Consider the following 23,842-nt stretch of genomic DNA (forward strand, 5'->3'; position numbering starts at 1 on the left):
GCCACTCTAGCTTTGCTTTTCATTCCTGTCATGTTCTGCAGACAAACCATAGATGCCCTAGGGGCGCCTGGGTGGCTCAGTCGTTAAGTGTCTGCCTTCGGCTCAGGGCGTGATCCCAGAGTTCTGGGATCGAAGCCCCACATCAGGCTCCTCCACTGGGAGCCTGCTTCTTCCTCTCCCACTCCCCCTGCCTGTGTTCCCTCTCTCGCTGGCTGTCTCTCTCTCTGTCAAATGAATAAATAATATCTTAAAAAACAACAACAACAACAACAACAAACCCATAGATGCCCTAAAAGCAAGAACCAGGGTGCTCTCTTCCAGGCTATGTTGTAGGCGATAGACAACTGTGGGAACAGTGTGCAGGTTCAATCAATAACTGGTGACTGTGAAGAACACACTAATTTTTCAACGATCTGGTATATCAAATTTGTGCATTTGCAAAATCTTTAAAAATCCTTCTCACTAGGGGCGCCTGGGTGGCACAGCGGTTGGGCGTCTGCCTTCAGCTCAGGGCGTGATCCCGGAGTTATGGGATCGAGCCCCACATCAGGCTCCTCTGCTGTGAGCCTGCTTCTTCCTCTCCCACTCCCCTGCTGTGTTCCCTCTCTCGCTGGCTGTCTCTATCTCTGCCAAATAAATAAAATCTTTTAAAAAAAATCCTTCTCACTGCAGAACGACACACAATCCCTTTAGAAGTGAATCTAGCAGGAGCTAGGAAAAGACAAAAGTACAATTGCATTGCCCTTTGACCCAGCAATCCCATTCCTAGAAATAGATCCCCAAAGACACATCAGCTAAAGTATAAAATGACTTGGACAAAGGATTTTTGGTTTTTAGAAGACACAAAGAAAACAGAACTCCATCAATCAATAAGTGGCTGGTTAAATAAACCATGGTTCATCATGACAATGGATGGCTACGAAGATCTCTAGAACAGACAGGGTGTATGGTAAGGAATATATGGTATACGAGCTGTAGTGTAAAACAGATGAGGCCATCTGAATGCATATATATTTGCAAAAAGAAATTCTGCAAAGATAAAAGAAACCTTAATTATTAAGAAACAGTTGACAAGGGGGAAAGAAGGAAATTACAGCAGTCAGAAGAAAGACTTTTTTGATAATACTTTGTTACCTACATTTAATTTTGAAAGCACACTTTACAGATTCAAAAAATAAAACTAAGCCAAAAAGAAAAAAAAATGAAAACTTGAAAACAAATTGAAATAAAGGAACTTAACTGTATATCCAATTGGTGAAAAGAACTCAAGTTTGTTAGAACAAGCTAATTTGACTCTGTTTTTAGCAGAATGTATTCTAAAGATAAACAGAACTGTAAAGAAATCTCTTATTCACTAGGAAAATTGTTGGTAACAGTATTGTTTTGAAACTACTTTGAGATACTGCAGTATAAGAATGTTTGGAACCAAGGTTATTAGTGTAAGAGAAAGAAATACAAGTGTGAAATCAAAGAAATAAAAGTTTTGTTAAATTTGAAATGAAAATATCAGTATGAACTCATAATTAATATTTTATTTTCATTTGTTAAGTATGCATTTCCTAACTCTGTCTGCTGAGGAAACTTAGAAATAATAAGTACATAACATATCCAGATTGTGGCATCTAAATACCAGCCCTCACCAACAAAACATGGGTCATCTTGGAGGAACAGCTCATTTCAAGGGGTAAAAATATACTAGGTGAACCCAAGACACCTTGTGGTGCCTGAAAACAAATACATGGGGGGGGGGTCCCTCTTGGGCCAAGGATTGGAACAATTTTAGCATCAAAAAATAACAAATGTAATTGGGTAAAACTCATGGAATAAATGCGTTTTTAAAACCCTGAATATGTTATGATTCTTCAAAAACAAAAACCAACAGCAACACCATTGGGAGTGAGTGACTAGGGAACCAACTCCTTAGAAACTTGGCAACTTAGAGGCAGAATAAAGCATATAGCCTGTCCTTCTTGTACAAACTGCATTTTGAGATTACTAAGAAGTCCTAGTTAATGAAGGGAAAAGTTTTATTTTTCAGAAGAATTCCAGTGAATAAATGGGGAAAGGATAATCAATTTAGAAAATCGCCATTGTGCAATCCCTAGGAAATAACTGGCTCATTACATTAAGTGAATTAACAGATGAACCAGTCAGGGGCAAAGCTGAGGAGGAACTTTACAACTGTTTTGGGCTGTCCCCATCTGAATCCGTGATCGGTCTCAGCATCGCCCAAAAGGGGACAATCAGACCTGATGCGCCACTGAAGACCGAGGAAATCACACAGCACAAGTATTCTTGCTTCCCGCGACGAGAAAGGTAAAACGGAATCCCACCAAGCTGCCAGAGCTAATAAAAAGTCAAATTCCAAATGTGGGAACGTTTACAGGACAACAGACTCAGGTCCTGCAATGTCACTGGGTGCAGGAAACTTGTCAGGGAAGGCGGGTCATCAGGGAGAAATGTGTTCTAGATTAAAAGACTCCAGGGGCGCCTGGGTGGCACAGCGGTTAAGCGTCTGCCTTCGGCTCAGGGCGTGATCCCGGCGTTATGGGATCGAGCCCCACATCAGGCTCCTCTGCTGTGAGCCTGCCTTCCTCTCCCACTCCCCCTGCATGTGTTCCCTCTCTCGCTGGCTGTCTCTATCTCTGTCAAATAAATAAATAAAATCTTTAAAATAAAATAAATAAAAAAAATAAAAGACTCCAGAAACATAACCACCAAACAAACGGACCTTCTCTGTATACTGACTGAAACAAAGCTTCAGTAAAAAGGCCATTTAAAAGACATTTCAGAAAATTTTAGGACAGACAGGTATTACATGATACCAAGGATTTATCATTAATTTTGTTAGGTGCGACAATGGCATTATGACTAGATAAAAAGTCCGTATGTTCTCGCGATGGATAGTGAAGTGTATAAGAAACACAAGTAGCATGTCTGGGATTTGCTTTAAAATTACTACAGGAGGGGGAAAAAAGAGGAAAAGAAGGGGGGCGCCTGGGTGGCAGAGCGGTTAAGCAGCTGCCTTCAGCTCAGGGCATGATCCCGGCGTTGTGGGATCGAGCCCCACGTCAGGCTCTTCCGCTATGAGCCTGCTTCTTCCTCTCCCACTCCCCCTGCTTGTGTTCCCTCTCTCGCTGGCTGTCTCTATCTCTGTCAAATAAATAAATAAAATCTTTAAAAAAAAAAAAAAGAGGAAAAGAAGGGGCAAATAGAGCCAAGTTTTGCTGTTTGTTGATTCTGGTCATGAGTCTGGGGGGCTTCATCGATTAGTCTCTGTGTCCTGAGTGCATCTGACATTTTCATGATAAAATATTTTAAATTCCACCCGGTGCCAAAAAATATAATCCTCCCACATAAAAAGTAAGCCATACAAAACAGAATGAGAAACACATTTAAGAAAAACTGTCCAAAGTCGATAATAATTAAAGAAATTATAATTAAAAACAGTAACAAGTTACCCTTTAATAACGATTAAATGTGCCCAAAACTACCGGCTGAGAAATCAGTGTTGAAAGAGCTGGGAGGGGCGGCCTCTCTCGTGTGTTGCAGGTGGCATTGTAAATTAGAATGACCCTTCGGGCAATTTAGCAATAAATATTAAGAGCCATAAAGCTGTTCATACCCTTTGACCCACTAATCCCACTCCTGGGAATCTATCCTAAGGATATAATTCAGACATAGGAAAAAAGCTATATATACAAAGATGTTCTTGCTCCTATTATTTATAATAGAAACTGGAAATAACCTTAACGTCTAGCACTAAAGCACTGGGTAGTACATTATGGAATATCAACTTAATGGAATATATGACAGACAATACAAATATACTGCAAAATGTAAAAGTGTTTAAGAAAAACCTCGAGGGATCAAAACAAAACAAAACCCAAAGCTTACAATGATCGAAGGTAAAAGCTGGAAGTTAGATAAATGAAATCGTACTGAGGTTGGCGTAGGGTTATGGGCAAAAGGAAAGTTTCTTTTTCTTCAAATTTCCTTCAATATTTGTAGGAATAGTTTTCAAAAATCATCCTTACAGTGTTCCCCTTTCATTCCTTCCCATAGCATTAAGGGTTTTTTAAAAATTGACTTGAATTCTTTAAATGAGAGGCAAGAAATTAGCTACCATATTCCAAGGAGGTCAGGTAAATTTCATCCAGTAACATAAAAAGGGACTTCGAATACACTTGCTTCACTACCTCTGAAGGAATCGGAGTGGTTGGTGAGTCCCAGAAAGCAAGAGATGGGGTTGAAGGGCACCCTAATGAGCAGTTCACACGAAGATACTGAGGATTTTCATTTAAAAAAGGAGTAGACACAAGGAGAGAGGTCACCCGGAGGGTGCAGAAGGAGGGGAATTCTGGGGGTGCTAAGAGGGCAGAGGGCTGATGCTGGAGCAAATGGGCCCCACCTTCTGGGGAGACAGAACAGCTTGTGGGAAGGATTTGGGGGTGCTGAAGCTTCTTCCAACAAGTGTCGTCTTTCAGCAACTGAAGCTTCAAGGAGCGACTGTGCTCTTCTTACGTTCAGTGAATGCCCTGCCCTCGCATTTGCTTGCATGCTTGAGCGTTCCTTACAGAAACATCTGGTACAGGATATTCTGTGACCAGGGGCTGACTTGTTCAGCTTAGAGAAAAAGGGACACCGAGGGTGGTAGGCAGTACATGCCTTGGCCCTCCTGCCCTGAAAGGGGTGCCAACTTGGAATCTCAACTCAGTCCCCACTAGGGTCTGCCCCTGGAGCACAACCCACATATCCTCCTGTGAGACCCCCATCGTGGGATGCAAGCTCTAAACCACGCATTTGAGTGGTGGTATTTCTGACCGCCAACTTCCAAGCGCCTTAACAGATTGTCTCCCACAGAGCCCCGCACAGAATAAACACTCAAAATCCAGCTACTACCATGTGATTACTGGTCCCCCCCCCCCACCAACCAATACTGTAAGCGTCTTGAGAGTAAAGACCATGGTCATCTTTCTACTCTCAGATAACGAGCGAATGCATGAGTGACTCCATCCATCCATCTCTCCACAATCTATCCCTTAGACTCCAGGGGCGAAACTGAAGAGACTCTCGGAGGCCCCGATGAACGAAGGTGGATGTAGCCCCAAAAGCACCCCCAAAATCAGGGGCCACTCCAAAATCCAGGGTACCACGCAGCTGGCATGCAACCTCTGCTCTTTGCCATACACTGAAGTTTGTAAATTTGACCTTGAAGAGCTGTGTGTGTTCTTCATGAAGCTGCATTTAGGTCCAGCTGTCACCAGGAGGTGGTAAATGACCCAGGCTCCCAGGCTCAAATCAGGGCATTAAGAAATGAGAAATGAGAAGCATTTATTTTCCAGACCCCATCCATTTCACTTAACAGGAACATAATCTTGTCACAAGTTAAATTTCAATATCAAATAGTAGACACCCTCCCCCCTCATAGAACAAAGGCAGAAACCCATCTTGGTAAAATCTGGAACCTCTTCACTAACGTTAATAGAATTATTTCCTATTTTTGTTTCAATAAGCACGGTTCTTTGTAACTCAACTGAATATGTCTTGCAGCCTAATGCTCCTGTGGGATGCTAGATCTCTTAAGACTACAGCCAGTTTGATATTTACAGTGGTGTGGTGGGGGATGGGGGCAGAAGTGTATCCTCTCAGTTAATGGCTTTTCTTCACACTAGCCACTGTGGAGTTACCTTCCTAGGTGATCTGAGCTAAGCAATCCCTCTGAGGCTACGGCCACACAATGGAATCACCTAGGGGGAGCTTTTACAAAATAGTGACTTCTAGGCCTCCCCCCAGAGATGCTGACTATATCACTCTCCTCCTTAAGAACCCTCCCACGCTTCTAAAATTTAATTAAACTCCCTAGCGTGGATGTGAGGCCCTCCTGCTATGGTCTCACTCTCTCCCCACTGTCATTTCAGGCCCGTCCTGTCCGCTACATTTAAGCCAGTCCATCCTCTCAACACCCCGCAGACATCCAGTGGTCCTGCCTCTGGGCCTTTGCACAGGCTGGTGCTTCCATCACGCATGCCTTCCTACCTTCCACCCCACTCTCCACCAGGAAATCTCCTGCTGTCACAACATGCTCACGTGTCACCTCCCAGACCAGCAATTCCCAAGGCTTCCGGGCTGGCTTCATGTCTCCCTCTTCTGTTCTACCTCGGCCCTTTGAACAAACCCCTGTTAGGGCCCCCGACTGCTCCTACTATCCTGTGTTGACATCTTTCTCTTGCACTAGACAGCACACCCGCACGGGACACGTGTTTACTGTATCAGTGATCCTATATAAAAGAACTGGTCTCTTAGAAGATGTAATTGCCCTTGTCAATCCACACATTTTTATTACCTGCTTTTGGGGGGAAAATGCTATAGTGAAAGGACTCCTCCCGATTTCTTTCAAGAACAGCTTGTATGTCAACCAGAACAAAGTGAAACTGCACCAAATTTTGGGAAGGGCCTGTTACAGATTCGGAGCAGCCCTAGAAGTCACGAGGCTTCTCGGCTTCCTGGCATTTGTTTCCTGTTAGTGACAGACATAGAGGCCACAGGTCACTTCAGGTCAATGTCAGAAGAAGATACAGCTCTATGATCAGAATTATGTGAATAGCACTTGATTGTGCAAAACTCACGACACGTAACTCACTATCGAGGTTGGGGATGTGAACAGAAACTAATGAATGTAAGAAATGCGGCAGCAAATAAGTATTAAAAACTAGACTGCACTTGATATTTTTTTTTTTAAGAAACTGGCAAATGACAATATACATATCTCTGGAAAATGCCTTAAATAAAACAGTGAACACACTGAAATGGAGCACAATACTAGAAGGTATGTTAAAACTGATGATGTCAAATCGTGTTGAAACCTGGCAAGGTAAAGGGAATTAGATTTGTTCAATGCAAACTAAGTCCATGATATAATGTTTATATTCTTTGAAACTTGTTTAATTTTCAAAGTTTAGGAATAACCAATTAAGCCCCACATGTATTCAAAATCAGGGTGTGAGGTCCGTGCCATGTGTGTACACACATGCGTGTACGCTGTGAAACCTGACCACACGTTAATACAGCCCCCAGCCTCTATCACCAACACCTCCGATGATTTGTTACTTTCCCAGAGACTCTCACTTCAAAAGGCTTTCTGCTTTAAACCACGTTTATGAAGAAATAATTTGTCCCACTGAATAAATGCCAATTAAAACTTCTAATCAAAAACGAGATAACCAAGGTTATGAATTCTAGGTAAAAGTAAAGCAAGGATACTTTATTATGAGCCCTTGTTGACCTCTCCAGGGAAATTTATGCTGTTAGAGTATTTGAAAAGATCACAAGAAAATCAGTTTGAAGATTCCCGTTATTGTTTTCAACCCCCTAGAGGTCTAGTGAATGTGAATCAGTGACATGACCAGAGCAGGCATGGAACAGGACAACCAAGAACCTTCTAGAACTCAGGCACGTAGTCGCTTTCTCCTTTTGCCTTCCCCCGTCCTCACAGGGCCTTGTTTGCCACCCAAACTCTTGTTCCCCTGTGTGATCTAGAAAATAACTGTCCTCATTTCCCTTAACAAAATCGGAATCACGCTCGATTTTCACGTACCCCACCACTAGAAATGAGAAGAATGGATACGCTCCACTCTTCCTCTGAAAAGGTTTCTCATGTTTGGGACAGCAGCTCTTAATTCTATCTCAGAAGTCTTGTAACACTGTAATTTCATAGTTACTGTATTTTTAAAGTGCATTCTCCTTGACAAAAACCACCGCAGTAAGAATTTAAAAAACAATAAAGTTACCTCTTTTCCTGAAAAATAATAAAGCACAGGGAAATATGACAAGATCAGAATCTGCCCTGCACTAATGCAACATAAAAGAACAGTTTAAAAAGGACAAGGAAAATGGAACATTATCTCATTCTGGGGGGGAGTGAAGGGAATGAATTAAGGCCACAACAAAACGAAACTGAAAAATTGCTAAATGAAGCTCTGAGTGGGGAAAATGAAAAATCAATAAAGGAACGGAGGGAAAAGGTACATTTTTCTTCTTCATGATGCTTGATTGGGTTTATAGAAATTCATTTCCAATTAATGTGTCTTGTGGCATTCAGCCAGGCTAGATATGAACAGAGCACATATTTTAATCAATTTTTTTCTATTAAGTTTGAAGTAATATATAATAATAGAACGATACCATTCAAAAGGATCAGTTGAAACTGGCTTCTGAGGTAAAATAATCTAATTTGGTTTGAGTTCTATCTTCTATTAAAAATAACCCAACTTCTCTCCGAGGAGAGGAATAGCACCTGCTTCTCCCGGGCGCCTAAACACGACAGGGCCGTATAAACAGCAGGGAAGGATGAACTGGCTTTCCGATCCGAGGGGGAATCGTGTACCATAGGGAAGGAAGATACAGGGGTGTTCTGGGGGCTGGGGCTGTGGCTGGGTTTGCTCATTATTCTCAGAAACAACCCTAGGAGCGGTCATCCCCACCCAGGACACTGAGCTTCCTCGAGCTCCATCATCCACACTCCCTCAGCGGTCACCTGTGATCCCCTGTGCGTCAGGCCCAGTGTCAGGCTCTGGGGGACGGCAGCCCGCTAGGAAGACCTGATGTCCGCTGCACGGAACACACGTCACACTGAGGAAGGCAGGCAGTAAGCGGAGAGACGCCCATCGAAGTGCGGTAAGGGGAGAGGCATGGGGATGTCCCGTGCCCCCGAGGCAGGACACACCTGCCAATGGGGTGAGGGAAGGGGTCAGACCCGGGGGCTGAAGAGAGTGACCAGCCCACCCCAGCTTGCCCAGGGCTGCCCAGGCTTCGGCACTGGGATCTCATGTGCCGGGAGCTTTCTTGTTCGCAGGCAAACCGGGAGAGCCGGTCACCCGAGAGCTGGATGCCGGCAGGGCTGAGATCTTAACCTCCATCTCCCTGATGTCAAGGCCCTGGCTCTTTCTCTCACCACACGACGCTCAGAGATTTGCCTCCACCCTCCCCGGCGAGGACAGCTATCACCGCAACGCTGCGGGGAACAGGCGAGGCTGGAAAGCACGCTGGCTGGGATCCTCCCTACAGAGCATCCGCAGGGACCCTGGGGCTTGAGGCTTTTCTCCCTCTGACTTTAGAGGAGGAAAGTGGAAAGAAGAAGTGGGAAAGAGGCCCTCGCAGTGTCTCCAGCCCCACACTTTCCTCGATAGCTGCAGTATCACGGACAGGAACGGCCAGGGAGAGAATGCTTTCTGACGAACGAAAGACGAGGCACGTGGCAGCCCCAGCTCCACACGTGGGACACAGCTGGTCCCTAAACAGTGGTGGTTTTTATAATGTCCCTAAGTTCAACCGTCCTGGAATGTGGCCCCTCACCCGCACCGGCCAGGCTTCTCCTGGGAGCCTCCAAGCTGCCCCTTCCGACTTCTCTCCGCTCCTATTCGCGCGGCTCCCTCCTGCCAGGAGCATCACTCTGGGGTCAGACCTGACCAGGCAAAGGCCCCACTGAGGAATCTGGAGCAGGGTAACACCGGACATTTTCTCAGCTTGGTGCCGAGTGGGTGCAAACCCACGACTTGTCTCCACCTCATTTCCAGCCTCTGCATTATCCCTGCCCACCATGATCCAGTCAAACTCGACGGATCGCTCCCTGAACTCACCCTATCTATACCTTCTGGTCTCCATGTTTTTGTTTTTTGTTCTTATTCTATAATTGTCTGGCATGTCCTTTTCCACCCATTCAATCCCTGCCTAGAAAAATCCAATCCATCCTGCAAGACGTTGGTCAAATATCACCTCCTCCCCAAGGCCTCTGGACCCACATCATTAGTGAGCACTTAGGAACTCTGCGCCAAGCCCCCAGCAAGCGTGACATCAGCCTCTGAAGCAGGTCCAATCCTGACCCTCCTCACTTGGTTGATAAGGAAACCGAATGCTGGAGAACAAGTAACTTGCTCAAGATACAAAGCCCAGTCAGGAGACGAGCGGGATGCAAAGCCAGATTCAATGTACTCGAAGCCTACGATCGCAGTCCTGTCTCCAGCATCTCTGTCCCCAGCACGCAGCTCACACCCCTGCTTAATACTTGTTACAGTTTGCCTTGAGTTCTAAAGAGTTTTAGTACCAACCAGAAAGTCCTCCGAGGGCAAGAACGCACATCCACGTTCGCATTTGGTTCATAAAAGGCACTCTTAAATGTGTTTTTGATGGACCCATCAGGGTAGGAGAACGGGAGTATCAAAAAACAGCGGCACAAGGGAAGCGACTCCAGCTAGATAAAGGGGCCAGGATGGAATATTCGGTTTGACACTGGTAGAGAAACAAGCTTTCCGTGAGAAAAAAAAACAAAACAAAAAAACTGAAAAAACCACAGAATGAAAAATGCAACCCTGTTCGCACTATTTACACCAAAATAAATTCCACATGGATTGTTCTTTCTTTATTCAGCAAATGTTTATTGAGCACCTACTATATGCCCGTTGACTGCTCCAGACGTTAGGAGCATAGCCGAGGGCAAAACGGAGAAAAGCCACTGCCCTCGTGGAGCTTACATTCTAGTGGGGCAAACAGACAACAAACACGGGAAATGTATTATGTATTATGTATATTATGTATATTAGAGGCCCTGAGTGCTACGGGGAAAACGAGCAAGAGAAGATAAAGGGTACGAGTGCGGTGGGGGTTGTAGCTAAAGCCATAAATATGGAAAACGAAACTCTAGAACTATCACGAAAATATCCTGGTGGCAAACAGACAAGACACACAACACAGCACCAAAGGACTGACAAGTTCATAGCAACATGTAAAATGTGTGCACTGCACAAGGTACCGTAAACACACACACACACACACACACACACACACTGGCTGGCACAGGATAACAGCACCCAAGCACTCTGTGACACATGATCAGTATCCGTAGTACCCAGAGCTCCGACAAATCAGCAGGAGGGGGGAACCACACGGGAACGTGAACAGAAGACAGGAACGGCCAGTTCGCAAAGGCGGAAGCCTGGATGGTCGCCGCGCGGATGAAAAGATGCTCAGTGGCCCTGCAGCGACGAGCAGTGGTCAGGCGGAAGCCAATTACAATTAAGGTAAAGAGATACCATTTCGCAACCGCTAAAATTATAGCCCAGCAGCGCCAAGGGGTGGTGAGGATGTGGGCAAATCCAGCTGGGCGGGTGGGAGCGGGAGCGCACTCCAGAGACCGGCTGGGCCGCACCTAGCGAAGGGGAACCCGTGCCAGCGCCAGGCCCTAGCAGTTCCTCCACCAGCCACGGTCCCTGACTACAGAAGCAAAGGGACGGCTGGGCATCGTTTAGTAAAGGAGGAAAAATTCGGAAACAAGCTAGATATCTATCAATAGGACACATGACGCTACATTAATACAATGAAACATCAGCGATCCATTAAAATAAACACTGCAGCTCCAAAGACAGCAACATCAAAAACCAAAGCAAAATTGGGGGAAAAAGTTGAAAACTATATACACTAAAATCTACTTACTTGAATATTATAAATAAAGATGGACTTACATTTTTAAACACATACATTAGGCTAAATACTGATAACAGATACATATGTATGTAGTAAAAGCATCAAAACATGGCCTGGATGGAGACCAAATGGCTTCTGAAGAGGGAGGGAGTGGGGAAGAAGGAAAAAGATCAGAGGACTAAAAAGAACCTCTTCTTTCTACTGTTTTCTTTTACTTGGGGAAAAAAACAAATATGCCAAAATGTTAACATTTTGTCACTTCTAGAGGAGAGTACCTGGGTCTTTGTTTTTACCATTCTCTATAATTTTCCATATTAAAATTTTTTTCCAATTAAAAAAATACGCAAAAATGAGAAGCAAAGAACGAACACTGGCTTTGGAGCCAAAGGTCTTGTTGTGGCCCCAGCACCATCACCATTTGCTGAGAGACTGCCAGCTACTTATTTTTTTAAGACTCGAAGTTTCAGTTTCCTGTGCCAAAAAAAAATTGTGCTAATAATATGCCCTACAGAGGATGAACGCGGGAATGTTGGGTCTAGAAGCATGGGCGAGAAGCATGAGAAACACTCCGTGGCTGGTAATTACTGGGAACACAAGTGCAGCCTGACAAACGCTACAGGTAGAACATGGGCACGCAGGTCTCTGAGAAATACTTCATAGCCAACTGCAAACAATCTCAACAAAGAGAAAGTGGATTCAGTAACATTTACAAAGAAAAGACCTGCTCCCTTAAAAGGACAGTTTGTATCCTGAATATATTAATCAGCAGGTGTCATAAAATAAACCTGCAATATTTCCATAATGTATAGGGGGAAAAAAAAAGGTTCGCACACATCGTGAGCTTTCTGATACCGTCTAAAAACTTCGCATTTTAAAGTATCTAAGATTTTTTTTAAAGATTTATTTATTAGACAGAGATAGAGACAGCCAGAGAGAGAGGGAACACAAGCAGGGGAAGTGGGAGAGGAAGAAGCAGGCTCATAGCTGAAGAGCCTGATGTGGGGCTCGATCCCATAATGCTGGGATCACGCCCTGAGACAAAGGCAGACACTTAACCGCTGTGCCACCCAGGCACCCCCAAAGTATCTAAGATTTTAAAACAAAGAAGTAAATAATATGTTGAACATGAGAATTTGAAACTAACATTTTTATTCACTCTAAATAAATTCTGCCTCAAACTTCTCAGTAACACCTCCTTTGGGTGGGGATGTGAGTGGCCACGGGACGAACTGTAGCCCTAAGAATCCCAGGCTTCTTTCCCCACCCACCACCGACTTGCTAACGTGGGTTAGAAGCATCTGAAGGAAAGACCAAGACAAATACTGACAGGAGACCATTTACCCACCCACTCTGCCATGGAGGAGTGGGAGGAGAGAACCACCCAACGCCTAAGTAACACCCCGCCCCTTAACGAAGTCAGCCCAGCCTACTGGCTTATTAGGCTAACCCACCCACTGACTATTAACTACCACTGCCGCTGCTGCTACCACCACCAGTCTTCAGTAACTGTTGAGTTTGGTGACCTAACAGCCCCTGTGGCTTTCTCAAGAAGATCCCTGTAACAAGAAAGCAGGCATGGAGCATATTTCACTTCAATATATTTCGATCAAATATATTTCTCTTTTCCTCAGACTTTTCCTTTCCATGAAGTTAGCCAAGCTGTCTATTTGGGCAGAATGCCCATGGGGATAAAAAGCAAACCAAACCCTGCTTCAACAAACAGAATGCTACATTGACTAGTGCTTTTGGTCTCCATTCGGAGAGGACATCCTCAGGGCCCCCTCCCCTGTGCAAATATAACCAAACTACATGGACACGTGGCTGCTTCCATCTTATGTGGGGTGAGCGCCGGTGGGGAGCACTTCCTTCCCGGAGCACTCAAGTTCTTCAAGCCCGCGTCCCAGCCTTAGCAGGTGCCCTTGGCAGCTTTTCCGGAAGTGAGGCTTCCTTTCCCAAGATTTTAGAACCAGCCTCCAGCTGGCACTTCCTGAGTTATTTTTTAGTATTATTTTTCAGCGCAGCTCTTCAAGAATTTGATGTCTAGGAACCCAAGTTTCTAAAAGTATCCTTTGAGGTCTCTTGGCTCTGCAGCGTGAGGCTGGACAAGTTGAGATGAGAGTGTGTGATGTTTTCACAAATGAGAGCCCTGCGTGGTCAGATTTTCCTCTCCACACCACGTCCTTCTTGTTTTGTTCCTCGGCTCCTCACACCGACATGCCACTTCCTCCCAGCAGAGCACAAGTATTCTTCTAATCGCGAACAATAAAAGGAATTGCTTCCAACCCAGGCTACAGTTTTATCATCTTCCAAAGAACCGGAGACTAAGTCTGCAGAAGAGCTCATGTGACATGATCTGGAAACAGGTGAATTGAGTGGATTAGGGCTGTGGGCTCAGTGCTATGACTCCATTCCCCTACCCCCGCTCCGCTAGATTAACAGTGACGGAAGGGACTCTCAAGTGCCTACGCACAGGGCATTTGGCAGAAATGTACCTTTGTGCTGTACATTTCAGCACACCACACGGTAGTTTTAAAATGACTTCAGTGCTAACAAACAGCTGATCCATTTAAAATGGAAGATTCTTGGGATGGCGAGAACATTAAAAGGTTTTAATTGTCTTGTGTGTAAATATTCTACTCAAGGGACTGGTGGCTGAGATGGAACACAGCATGGAGCACGGAAGAGAGGAGAGAAGCATACCCAAAGATTCCACTTGGCTCATAAGACTACCAAAGGAGAGAAGGGCAGCTCTGTGTATCTGTCAAGAAGTCAACTCAGCCACTTTTGCTTTTAATTCATTTCACTGGACTCTGGGTATATACAGCAGGAGCCCATCCACCAGTGATACCAGCAGCTTGTATTTATTGGGTATTTCCTATGTTCTGATTAATATGCTCTAAGTATTTTATGTACGTCATCTCATTTAGCTCTTACCAAAACAAAAATCCTCTTAGACAGTTATTAACCCCATTTTACAAACAAGAAAACTTCTTGAAGTTTCCACAGCTAGTACACGCAGGTCTGACTCTCAAGTCCTTGCTTATCCCATTGTCTCTGCAGCCTCTCACTGTGTACCCGTCGAGGTCTCTAACCGCATGTCTCCTAGGTCTCTAATGCAGGGGCTGCCTGCAAATTCAGGGCTGAGGGGGTAAGTTCTAGGGACTTGAAAAAAGAGAAGGGAAGCCCTGCTTTGCTGACTGGCTCAAGAAGAGCCAGAAACCAGAAACCCAAACCTCAACTCTCAGGAGAATAGCTCCTCCTCTGTTGTCTTTAATCCAGGTTGTGTCCCCCAAAAACTACTGCATTATGACAATCACTCTCAAAAAATAAACAAAAAAACCAAAGAGATGATAATTAAATACTTCCAAATTCATTTCTTAGGATTGCAGAACTGCTCTGCTCCGTTTTGCGCTTGAGAAGCAGCCACTGTGAATACTATTGTTTCAACAAAGAACTGTGTTCTCTTTCCAGAGAGGTACAGTGGGGCCAAATGTAACGTCTTGTGTGTAGACAGAAGGAATGTAAAGCAGGGCAAAGCCAGACACTCGCACCCACAAGCACAGGAGGAAGGAGATCCATGAGAACCACTTCTGGTCTGTTAGTGGCAGGCGGACTGGCTTCTGTCCCTTTGAGTCTAGTATCTATTTCACAAGTGTGTGCCATCTACCACTCGGTGAGATCTTCTCTCTAGATGCATCTGGCGAGCCTCTGGGAAGTTTTTTCATCTGGATACCACCAGGCCAGTATGGCATTAAGAGTGAGCTGTCAAAGCACCCTCTCCCGATGTGGCTGGCAACAAGCGCCTGGTCCCCTGACAAGACCGACAGTCACACGCTGGGAGCAGTTCTCCCGCGTCCGTGTTCATGGTCCTTGCTCAGTGGTCTCCCTGGCCCTCTTCCCTGGAGCTGTTCCCACTCCAATCCAAATTCACCACCAGCCTTCCCCTCAGGGACAGCAGCTTGTGAGGGAGGCTGGCTGACCATAGAAACACATGGAAACCCCGCACGGAGACCCAAACCATCGCTCTAGGAATTCAGAGCACTGGTTCTCCACCCTGGCTGCATACTGGAATCTTGTATAGCTTAAAAAAAAAAGAAAAGAAAAGAAAAAAAAAACAACACACCAAAACCCCTTTCCTAACCAGCAGCTTCCTCCCACGGCCGTCTGCCAGGCCTGGCATGTTTTAAAGCCCCCCAAGTGATTCCAATGCGCAACCTGGGCAGAGAAGCACGAATAAGAGAACCAAGCCCCCCCACCTTCGCGCTCATGAAACATCTCAATCACAAAGCGGGACAAGCGGGAGCAGAACGGCTATCTGCTTAAGAAAAGTCCAAAGCCAGAACCCTCTCCTCTGCCACGAGACCCACCCTGTTGGAAGAACCACTTCGCCCACCGAGACGGCAATGGGAAGCTAGGAGGAGGACACGGCAAACCGAAAGGATTCCTGCGGTTGAGGCGGGAGGAGGTCGAGGAGAGCTGTACGAAATTACTCGAGTATCACTGCCTACTGACAAAAATGTAAGAGAAGATGCCCCTTTTCGAGGGCAAATAAGAATTTGTTCTTTCCTCCAGGTAACCTTCCCCTTGGCAGGAAAGCTGCTTTGGCTGGCGGGGGACCGGCCGTGGGAGAGCTGGTGAAGCGGCGTGCTTGAGCGGCAGGGGGCGTGGCTCCCGCGTCAGGCTCCGCCCAGGCTCTCGCTCCGCCCCATCTCCGCCCCTGAAAGGCAAGCTGAAGAACGCAGCCGCACCCCGCACCGAGGACCGCCAATCCCAACAAGGCTTCAACAGAAGAGAGAAGCCCATGCGCAAGAATGACTCTGTAGGCAGGTCACACCAGATGGTAAGATCCCGGAGGGCAGGACCAGCCCTGCCCTGGGCACAGAGAACGTGCTGGTGCTTACTTACCTAGTGAATTCACAGGCCCGGGAATCTCCCCACAAGTTCAGTCCCTCTATATTTTCTGGCAAACCCTTAGAAGTCTAAAAGCGTCATATATAGGCTCGCTTCGTTTTTATTTTTTTTTTGTCAGAGCCACAACCAGTTGGAAGAATTAGTGACAGGAGGGGGGTAACCAATCCCTGACATCCACCACAAAAGGAGATGTAATTTGTTACAAAGATATAGCCTGGTGCGGGTATTGGTACCCCACGTCACACAAGACACTCACTGTGCATCGAACTTGACCCCATAAGACATATACCAATCCTTCATTCAGAAGGGCCCACCCTGCCCTGCCCTGCCGTTAGCCCATCCCACACAGTGAAAATCAAGTCCTTATCAGGCCAACGACTGCAAAATCCAGGACAGCTCGTTTTTATTCATTATTGTTGTTATTATTATTATGAAATTATATCCTACTAAAGGTGGAAGGAAATACATGACTTCACTTTTAAGGATTCCAAGAACCTCAGTAACACTTTTTTCAGTCTTGAGCTGGAAAAAGCAGCCCATCGTTTCAGTAAACTAAGTTTCTTCGTAGACGTTCTGGCTAAAATGACGCCAGCAGTGGCTGCAGCCTGGACCCCCACCCTTGGGAAATGTGAAGCTAGCACACGGACAAGCTTTCAGACTTCACGTGAGCGAAGCAAAACTGTCCATAACATCTGCTGCACATAAAGTCGGCCTCTATTTCTAGGTCAAGTTTGTCTCAATATCTGGATAGCTGGAGTTCACAGATACAAATAAACTAAAGTCAGAGGTTATGAATTTGCTAACTGTGCTGCTTACGCAAAGTAGTGATGACGCTGAGACCACATAGCCTAGTAAACAGTAAAGCACGCTCCATAAAGAGCTTCGAGCCCAAGTCCTGGATCGTAAGGACTGCACCCGGGAGGAAGGGCTACCTACCTTCCCAGGGCAGCCAATATTAGAAATGTTTTCTTGACGTGAAATGCAAAGCTGAAATTTGCCTCTCTGCAAGTGCCTCCCAGGGCTTCGGGCGCAGTCTTGCATTGCAACAGTAAACAAGAATGCATTCTGAGACGTGAATTCAGCTCTCAAGCCTCTCCTTGGCCTGTCTCTTCCCCAAGTCCTTCAGCCCCTCCCTGAATCACTAGGGCTCTCAACTCCTTTCCAACCCGATTCTGCTCTTCTAAACGTGCTCATCTGTTCATGTCCCTTTTACATGTTTCTAACTCAAGAAAAACAAATCTATTCACGTCAAGGGCTGCAGCAATTGAGATTTTAAACCATCCTTTTGTGGTATGAGTTAACACGGTAGCTGGGCAGACACATGAATTCTTGCTACCTGATTTAGGTAGCTGCTTAAATTTAGAATAAAAAGTCTTCTCTTTTCTTTCCAGTCTCCACGCACTGTTGGAACCCAGTTGGCCCCTAGGTGGCGCTCACTCTGACGACGACACCCTACATTTCAGCCTGCGATTTCCTCCTGATGACTGTGTCTTCTAGGCCACATCGTCTGGACTTAGAGGAGCTTCTCTGGGAGATATTAAGTCACAGGTAGAAAAGCAAGCCATGGACAGTGTTCTTTATATGCTTCCCTATGTTCATATATCGATTTTCCCCTGCTCCCTTCAAATTGGTACATCTGTTTTATTCCAGAAATCAGAAAACAGAGAATCCTAAACCACTTGAAAGTATCTTTTGAAGAAGGATCTCTGATTTGGGTACCAATCTTAAACCCTGATCCATAGGAACTGAAACAGAAGCCAACTGGTATGAGGCTTTGTTCCCTGGTTCATAGATAAAATCTAAGAACGCACACCAGCTCCCTGTGGTGTGTTGGGAGAAAGGTAGCACTCCACAGTCAAAGAGCCACGTGGGGAGACAGGGAGAGCCTTGCCCCAGACTTCCTGAGTGCGAAGTTCAGACGCAGAAAAGCTATGACCTGACCGTCATAATTCCTGGAGACGTTAACTAAGCGTGACGAAGCAATGCTTTTCCTGGGGAAACCGCTCTGGACACCCAGCTAGTGTGGATGACCGGGCAGGATCGACCCATCACTGTCGCTCCTGCCTGCGGGTGCAGAGGGGCTCCTCGTTCTTCTGTCCTGACACTCGCAGACGAGCCAACGTAGGACTCACGGGAGCCAACGCTGTCTGACTGCATCTCTTGTTGAAGGCAACGGATCTCACCTAATGTATACGTTTATCCGACGAGAGAAGAAAGTACCCTTCCCCAACCTCACAACCCCTGACTTTAACCTCACTCCACTAATCCTGCCAACATTTTAGAGATTAATAGACACACTTTTAGTCTTCTCTGTCTGTGACGTGTATGATTACTAGACATGCTTTTAAATTCAATAACTCATTAACAGATAACTTTTCAGAGTAGTGCTTAATAGAAGGAAAAAAAATTTTTTTTCAGTTTTCCCACTGCCAACCAAATGTTTAACTAAATTAAAGCCCTTTCGATGCAAGATAGAGAATTAGACCGTAGGGAATTTATATCCCTGTTGGGACGAACTGTTCCTTTTTTTCCATCTGATTTATTAATTGAGCAAGAACGATACAAGAACCTGTGATTCACTGTACCACCGCTTGGGCTTTCTTCTACTGACACCACGAGAAAGATGGGTTACAGTGACACGAAAGAAATTTTTTTTTCCTCCAGCAGAAATATAAATGTTCAACTTACCTGTTTTCTCCATTTAGAAAAACAGACTGAGTAAGCTATGTCCAGCATATAGTAAACCTATAACTTGGTCTGACATCCCACAGACGGAGAGAGAAAGGATGGAGAAGAGAATGAGGGGAAAAAGGGAGAGGAGGAGGGAGGAAATAGGGAGTGGGAGAGAAAAGAGACACCTATCCAGCAAGGAAGAAAAGGTGGAGTGGTCCCTGGGAGAGAGGCAGCTAGATGCAAGGGAGTGCAGAGACCTGAGCTAAAGGAAACTTTTCTTGTCACACCCTCGGGTCCCCTGAGCTGTAGGCAGCCCCTTGGGGAATCCCTGCCCTCTGAAAGCCAGCGAGCTTAGGATCTGTGCTTCCCAGCCTTCGTAACTGTGACCCTCTGATGTGATTAGAGGGATAATCACCAGTCCCGGGGGGGCCAGATGAGGAAATTTCCCTCTGGGCTACGTTCACTCGTGAGCCACAGAAAACTGAGCTGAGGGTCAGAGCTGGCTCTCGGGCTGACGTGTCCCCACGACAGGCAGCCCTCCTGGCCCGCGGCCTCCCACAGGGGCTTACCTCCTCAACCATCTGCTTGACTTTCTTCTGTTGGCAATGCACCATGTCGTCGAGGTGCCGGATGCGTTCCCGGAGGCTGGCAGACGCCTCCTCCAGCCGCTGGTACCTAACACAGAGCAGAGCGAGCCGTGAGGTCCTCAGCCAGAGCAGCGACAGTGGCCCCGAGAGCCACAGCTGGAGGGACCACCGCCCAGAACAGGAAGGGCAACTCAGCCGGGCATTCTTCCTCCTCTTGAGTCTCCTGGGGGAGTCACTATCTGTCCACCCCCGCCCCTGAGGGACACAGCACGCTTCCCAGCTCCCACTGACAAGGTTTACCTTCTCTAAGGACACCAACTCTACTTTCCAGGGACTGAAACAGAATTGTGGGGGCACCACTTACAGAATGAGGGGCTCTCTGTTCTGGAGTTAATACAATACTATACACTATACGTTATACAAGTCAAATGCCTCGGATCGGAAAACAGAGGAGGGGAGTCTGGTACCACAACGTGCTATCTGAAATCAAGGGGCAGAGGCCTGGGAAGTCTGCAACTATAGTTGTCTACACATCACTTACTTTGGGAAACTGGGAAATATGCTGAAAGACCTTCTCTGCATCAAAACAGAGGGGGTCGTTTCCTAAGACACATCTTAGTTTGGTCTTGAAACAGCACAAACTATCCTCTGACTTTGCTCGGTTCGGTGAAACCAAAGGAACAGCAGATGGCCTCTTCAGGGCTTCGGGGCCACGGCATGGAACCGTGGACATAGGGTCTGGTGGTCCGCTTACCCCTCCGCCTCTCTGCCAGGCTACGTTCAAGTCTACACAAGACTGCAAAGTCCAAAGTTGCAGAGAGGAAGGAAAACGGACATTTTCCAGCGCATACCACGTGGCAGGCGGCATGCCCCCCAGCTCCCTCTCAGTTAATGACCCAGTGCGACGGGCACTGCCCTCATCACCTGAACCCTTTTCCCCCTTTAAAAAGAGTTCTCAGTTTGCAGATAAGCAAGGAATGTCATCGAGGTTAAGTAACTGGCTCAAATTGCTCGAATTATCCCAACCTTGTTTTCCTTCACCAGAGGGCCATGCATAGCCTCTCTGCCCTCTGATTTCTAGAGGAGACCACGTACAGCTCCCTCATTTTCGATGCAGGGCTTTACGGGCATGTTCAAGGCCAGGTTTGAGTAAAAAACGTTTGGAAACCAAAAAAGGCATTTTAAAATTAGTTTCCACCGCAATGGTATTAGTCACAGCTAATGAGTCTTCTCATCAACAAGGTGCGTCCTGTGCAGTTGAAGGTCATGGAGAACATTTATAGACTGAACTTTTGCACCCGAGACAGCCTGCCATGTGTGTCTCTGCACTAAGAACCAGCCGTGGGCTGCAAGACGGGGCTCCGACTCCTAAGGAAACCAGCCCGTAGTGGAGGCTCTCGGCCCACTATTTTACACGTATGAGTCTGCAACAGGGATGATTAAATAAAGGAAAACGCAAGGACCTGGCGAGCCCACAAAAAACACAGCATGTCCACCGTCCAAGTCCATTACATGGTAAAGGGCGTCCGTCTTACCTTTCCCTGTCAGAGTCCATTATTTCCCCTGACATCTCTGTTTCGTGCTCCAGGAGCTGGAGTTGAAGCTGGTGACGTTCCTGAAACAGACACCGGTATTTGAATCAGAGTGTCCCAGGTTGGACAGAGAATGTACACCGAGCAATTCCTGCACTAGTGGGGTCAAGTCTATAGAACTCCCAGTAAGGTCTATGCAGTCCCCCACCACAGTCCAACCAAAGCTCAAAAATGCCACATCTCTTGGTGTGCATTTACAGACGTATTCATGATTTAGAGACAAATACCCTGGATAAAGCCATTCGAGGTTTCCTTTTATGGGGCGCCTGGGTGGCTCAGTCTATTAAGTGTCCAACTCTTGGTTTCGGCTCAGGTCACGATCACAGGGTCATGACATTGAGCCCCATGTAAGGGCTCCACGCTCCGTGGGGAGTCTGCTTGAGGATTCGCTCTCTGCCTCTGCCCCTCCCCCTGCTTGTGCATGCTCTTTCTAATAAAAATAAATAAATCTTTAATAAATAAATAAATAAGTATTCCTTCAACTTAGGCTCAGATATCTTGTGGGAATTTATAGCTCTAAAAAATGAAAAACCATATCCTTAAGTCAATAGTGCAAAATTCTTGATTATTTGCCGCATCATCAAGAAAAGAATCTCTGGAATTTGGGTAATGTCCTATACACTAACCCAGATGGTGTTTAAACGGGGAGGTTCACTTGTAAAAACGTATTGTGACTGTCAGAATAATGGGTGACCCCCCAGGGATGGGCTGCCTTACCCAGAAAAAGGAACTTTGCAGAGGGGATTAAGGTAAGGGTCTTAAAATGGGGGGATGACCCTAGATTATCCAGCTGGGCCTTTATTGGCAGGAGGAAGAAGGGCTGGAGCCAGAGAGAGAGAGAGAGAGAGAGAGAGAGAGAGAGAGAGACTGGAAAATGCTACAGGGCTGGCTTTGAAGCTGCCGGCTGGAGCCCTGAGTCAAGGAATGCAGGCAGCTTCCAGAAGTTAGAGAAAAGCCCAGCAAACGGACTCTCCTCTAGACCTTCCAGAAGGAAGCCAGCCCTGCCGACACCTTGACTTTAGCACTTCCGATCTCCAGGACGATAAGATAATAAACTGGGGTTGTTTTAAGCCACGACCAGGGGTTTATTAGAGCAGCCGTAGGAAACTAGCACATAGATCAAGCTGTGCATGATAGGTACCCTTTGCTGTATATATGCAAATTTAGAAGTTTATCCAGAAAAGGTAATATAAGAATATGGGCCATTATTTCCTTGGACAAAGTGCAAAATATTAATAAAAGCGTAGCACCCATTGTAACCAAAATTGCTCTAGAAACACATTACAGACGTTGGTATTGTAGATTTCCTTCAAATGAAATTTATCAAATCCTGCTCACCATATTGGGAGATTATTTTACATTAGGCCCTAAGTACGCCTGTGCCTCATCATTATTCTCAGAAATTCTCCCAACAAACTCGTACTGCCAAATTATTAAAAGCAAATCTTTGAAACTCTAACTCCCATAACTTCTGAACCTACCGGCCGTGATATCCCAAGGAACAGACCGAAGGGATGGGGGAACGGTCCGCCCTCGCAGAAAGAGTATATATTACATTGATGGATTTAGCATCCTAAAGGGAGACCAACTTTTAGTGGGGATCTGTTTTTGTTCTTAAATCTCTCCAGCAAAGACACAGTCCACTGCCCACCAGGGCAGGATGCCCCCCTGTCCTCGCATGGCTCGCTGCTGGCTGGAAGTCCACAACAGCCCTGAAATGATAGTGACGGACTTTTCACAAGCAAGCACCCCCATGGCAGACGCCCAGAAAAAAAGCCATCATAGAGTGGGGCAAGCTCTCACTTACAGCACACTTTAAAAGTTCGCTTTTTCCCCCTAAATTGAAGTACAATGAATCTCAAACATACACTACACGATGATTTCTCACATTTGTATATGCCTGTCAAACCATCACCCAAGCAGAGACTATCACCTTTTCTACAGCAAGGTCCCTGAGAGATCACATTCCTTGAAAGATTTTTACTAATCAGGAAAAAATAAAAAAAAAAAAGAAAGAAAAAAAAAAAGGTGTTTTGAAAATCCAAAAATAGGCACGAGCAGGATACGACACTGTTCATGAACACAGTTCATGCCTGGGGACATGCTGTTCACATAGCATGTGAGTGACATCTGGTCTCTCCTGCTCTGAAAGAGGGATCTCGGAGGGAGAAGGGGCAGTCAGCTGGAATACCTAATCCTAACGGAATAAAGCAAGCCTATCTCTCGCCTAAATGGAAAAGAGGATTTAGAGAAAGGACAATCCATTTTCATTCACTACAGAAAAAGCCAACAAGACTTGGGGAACATCCCGTGTCCCATAAATGCTGGCAGGGAAGGCTGGCCTTCCCACCTCCCCGGCCTCCCGCCCATCGCCTCTCACACAGGCTTCACGTGGAAATCAGTGGGGGAAAATCCTACTTTCAGAATCCCAAGGGTACAAAGAAGATAAGCTAGGGAAAAAAAAAATCCAGCTAAAAAAAAAAAAGCTGGCTCTGGGGGCAGACATGTACACAAGTCTGTAACAAAATAAAAATCAAAGCCCCACATTTTTGAGCCACGACTGTATGCTAGGCACTGTGCTGGGCACCGTGTGTGGACTTC

The 23,842-nt window shown here is 46.0% G+C and overlaps 1 protein-coding gene across 5 annotated transcripts in view; it reads right to left on the reverse strand.

Moving 5' to 3' along the window:
- MYZAP (myocardial zonula adherens protein) overlaps positions 1-23,842 on the reverse strand; it is an 87,079-nt gene that overhangs the window by 22,379 nt on the left and 40,858 nt on the right. For 3 of the 5 annotated variants that reach the window (XM_034660921.1, XM_034660924.1, XM_002920672.4), the window contains 2 exons: positions 21,185-21,264; positions 19,632-19,737 (listed from right to left, as the gene is read on the reverse strand). In XM_034660921.1, the coding sequence (XP_034516812.1) occupies positions 19,632-19,737; positions 21,185-21,264 (186 nt within the window). Of the gene's footprint in view, positions 1-12,548; positions 13,832-19,631; positions 19,738-21,184; positions 21,265-23,842 lie in introns of those variants that run through there. The other 2 variants (XM_034660922.1, XM_019801205.2) reach the window with 2 other exon arrangements.

The sequence above is a fragment of the Ailuropoda melanoleuca genome, chromosome 5 (genome assembly GCF_002007445.2).
Source record: "Ailuropoda melanoleuca isolate Jingjing chromosome 5, ASM200744v2, whole genome shotgun sequence".
Lineage (NCBI taxonomy): Eukaryota > Metazoa > Chordata > Mammalia > Carnivora > Ursidae > Ailuropoda > Ailuropoda melanoleuca.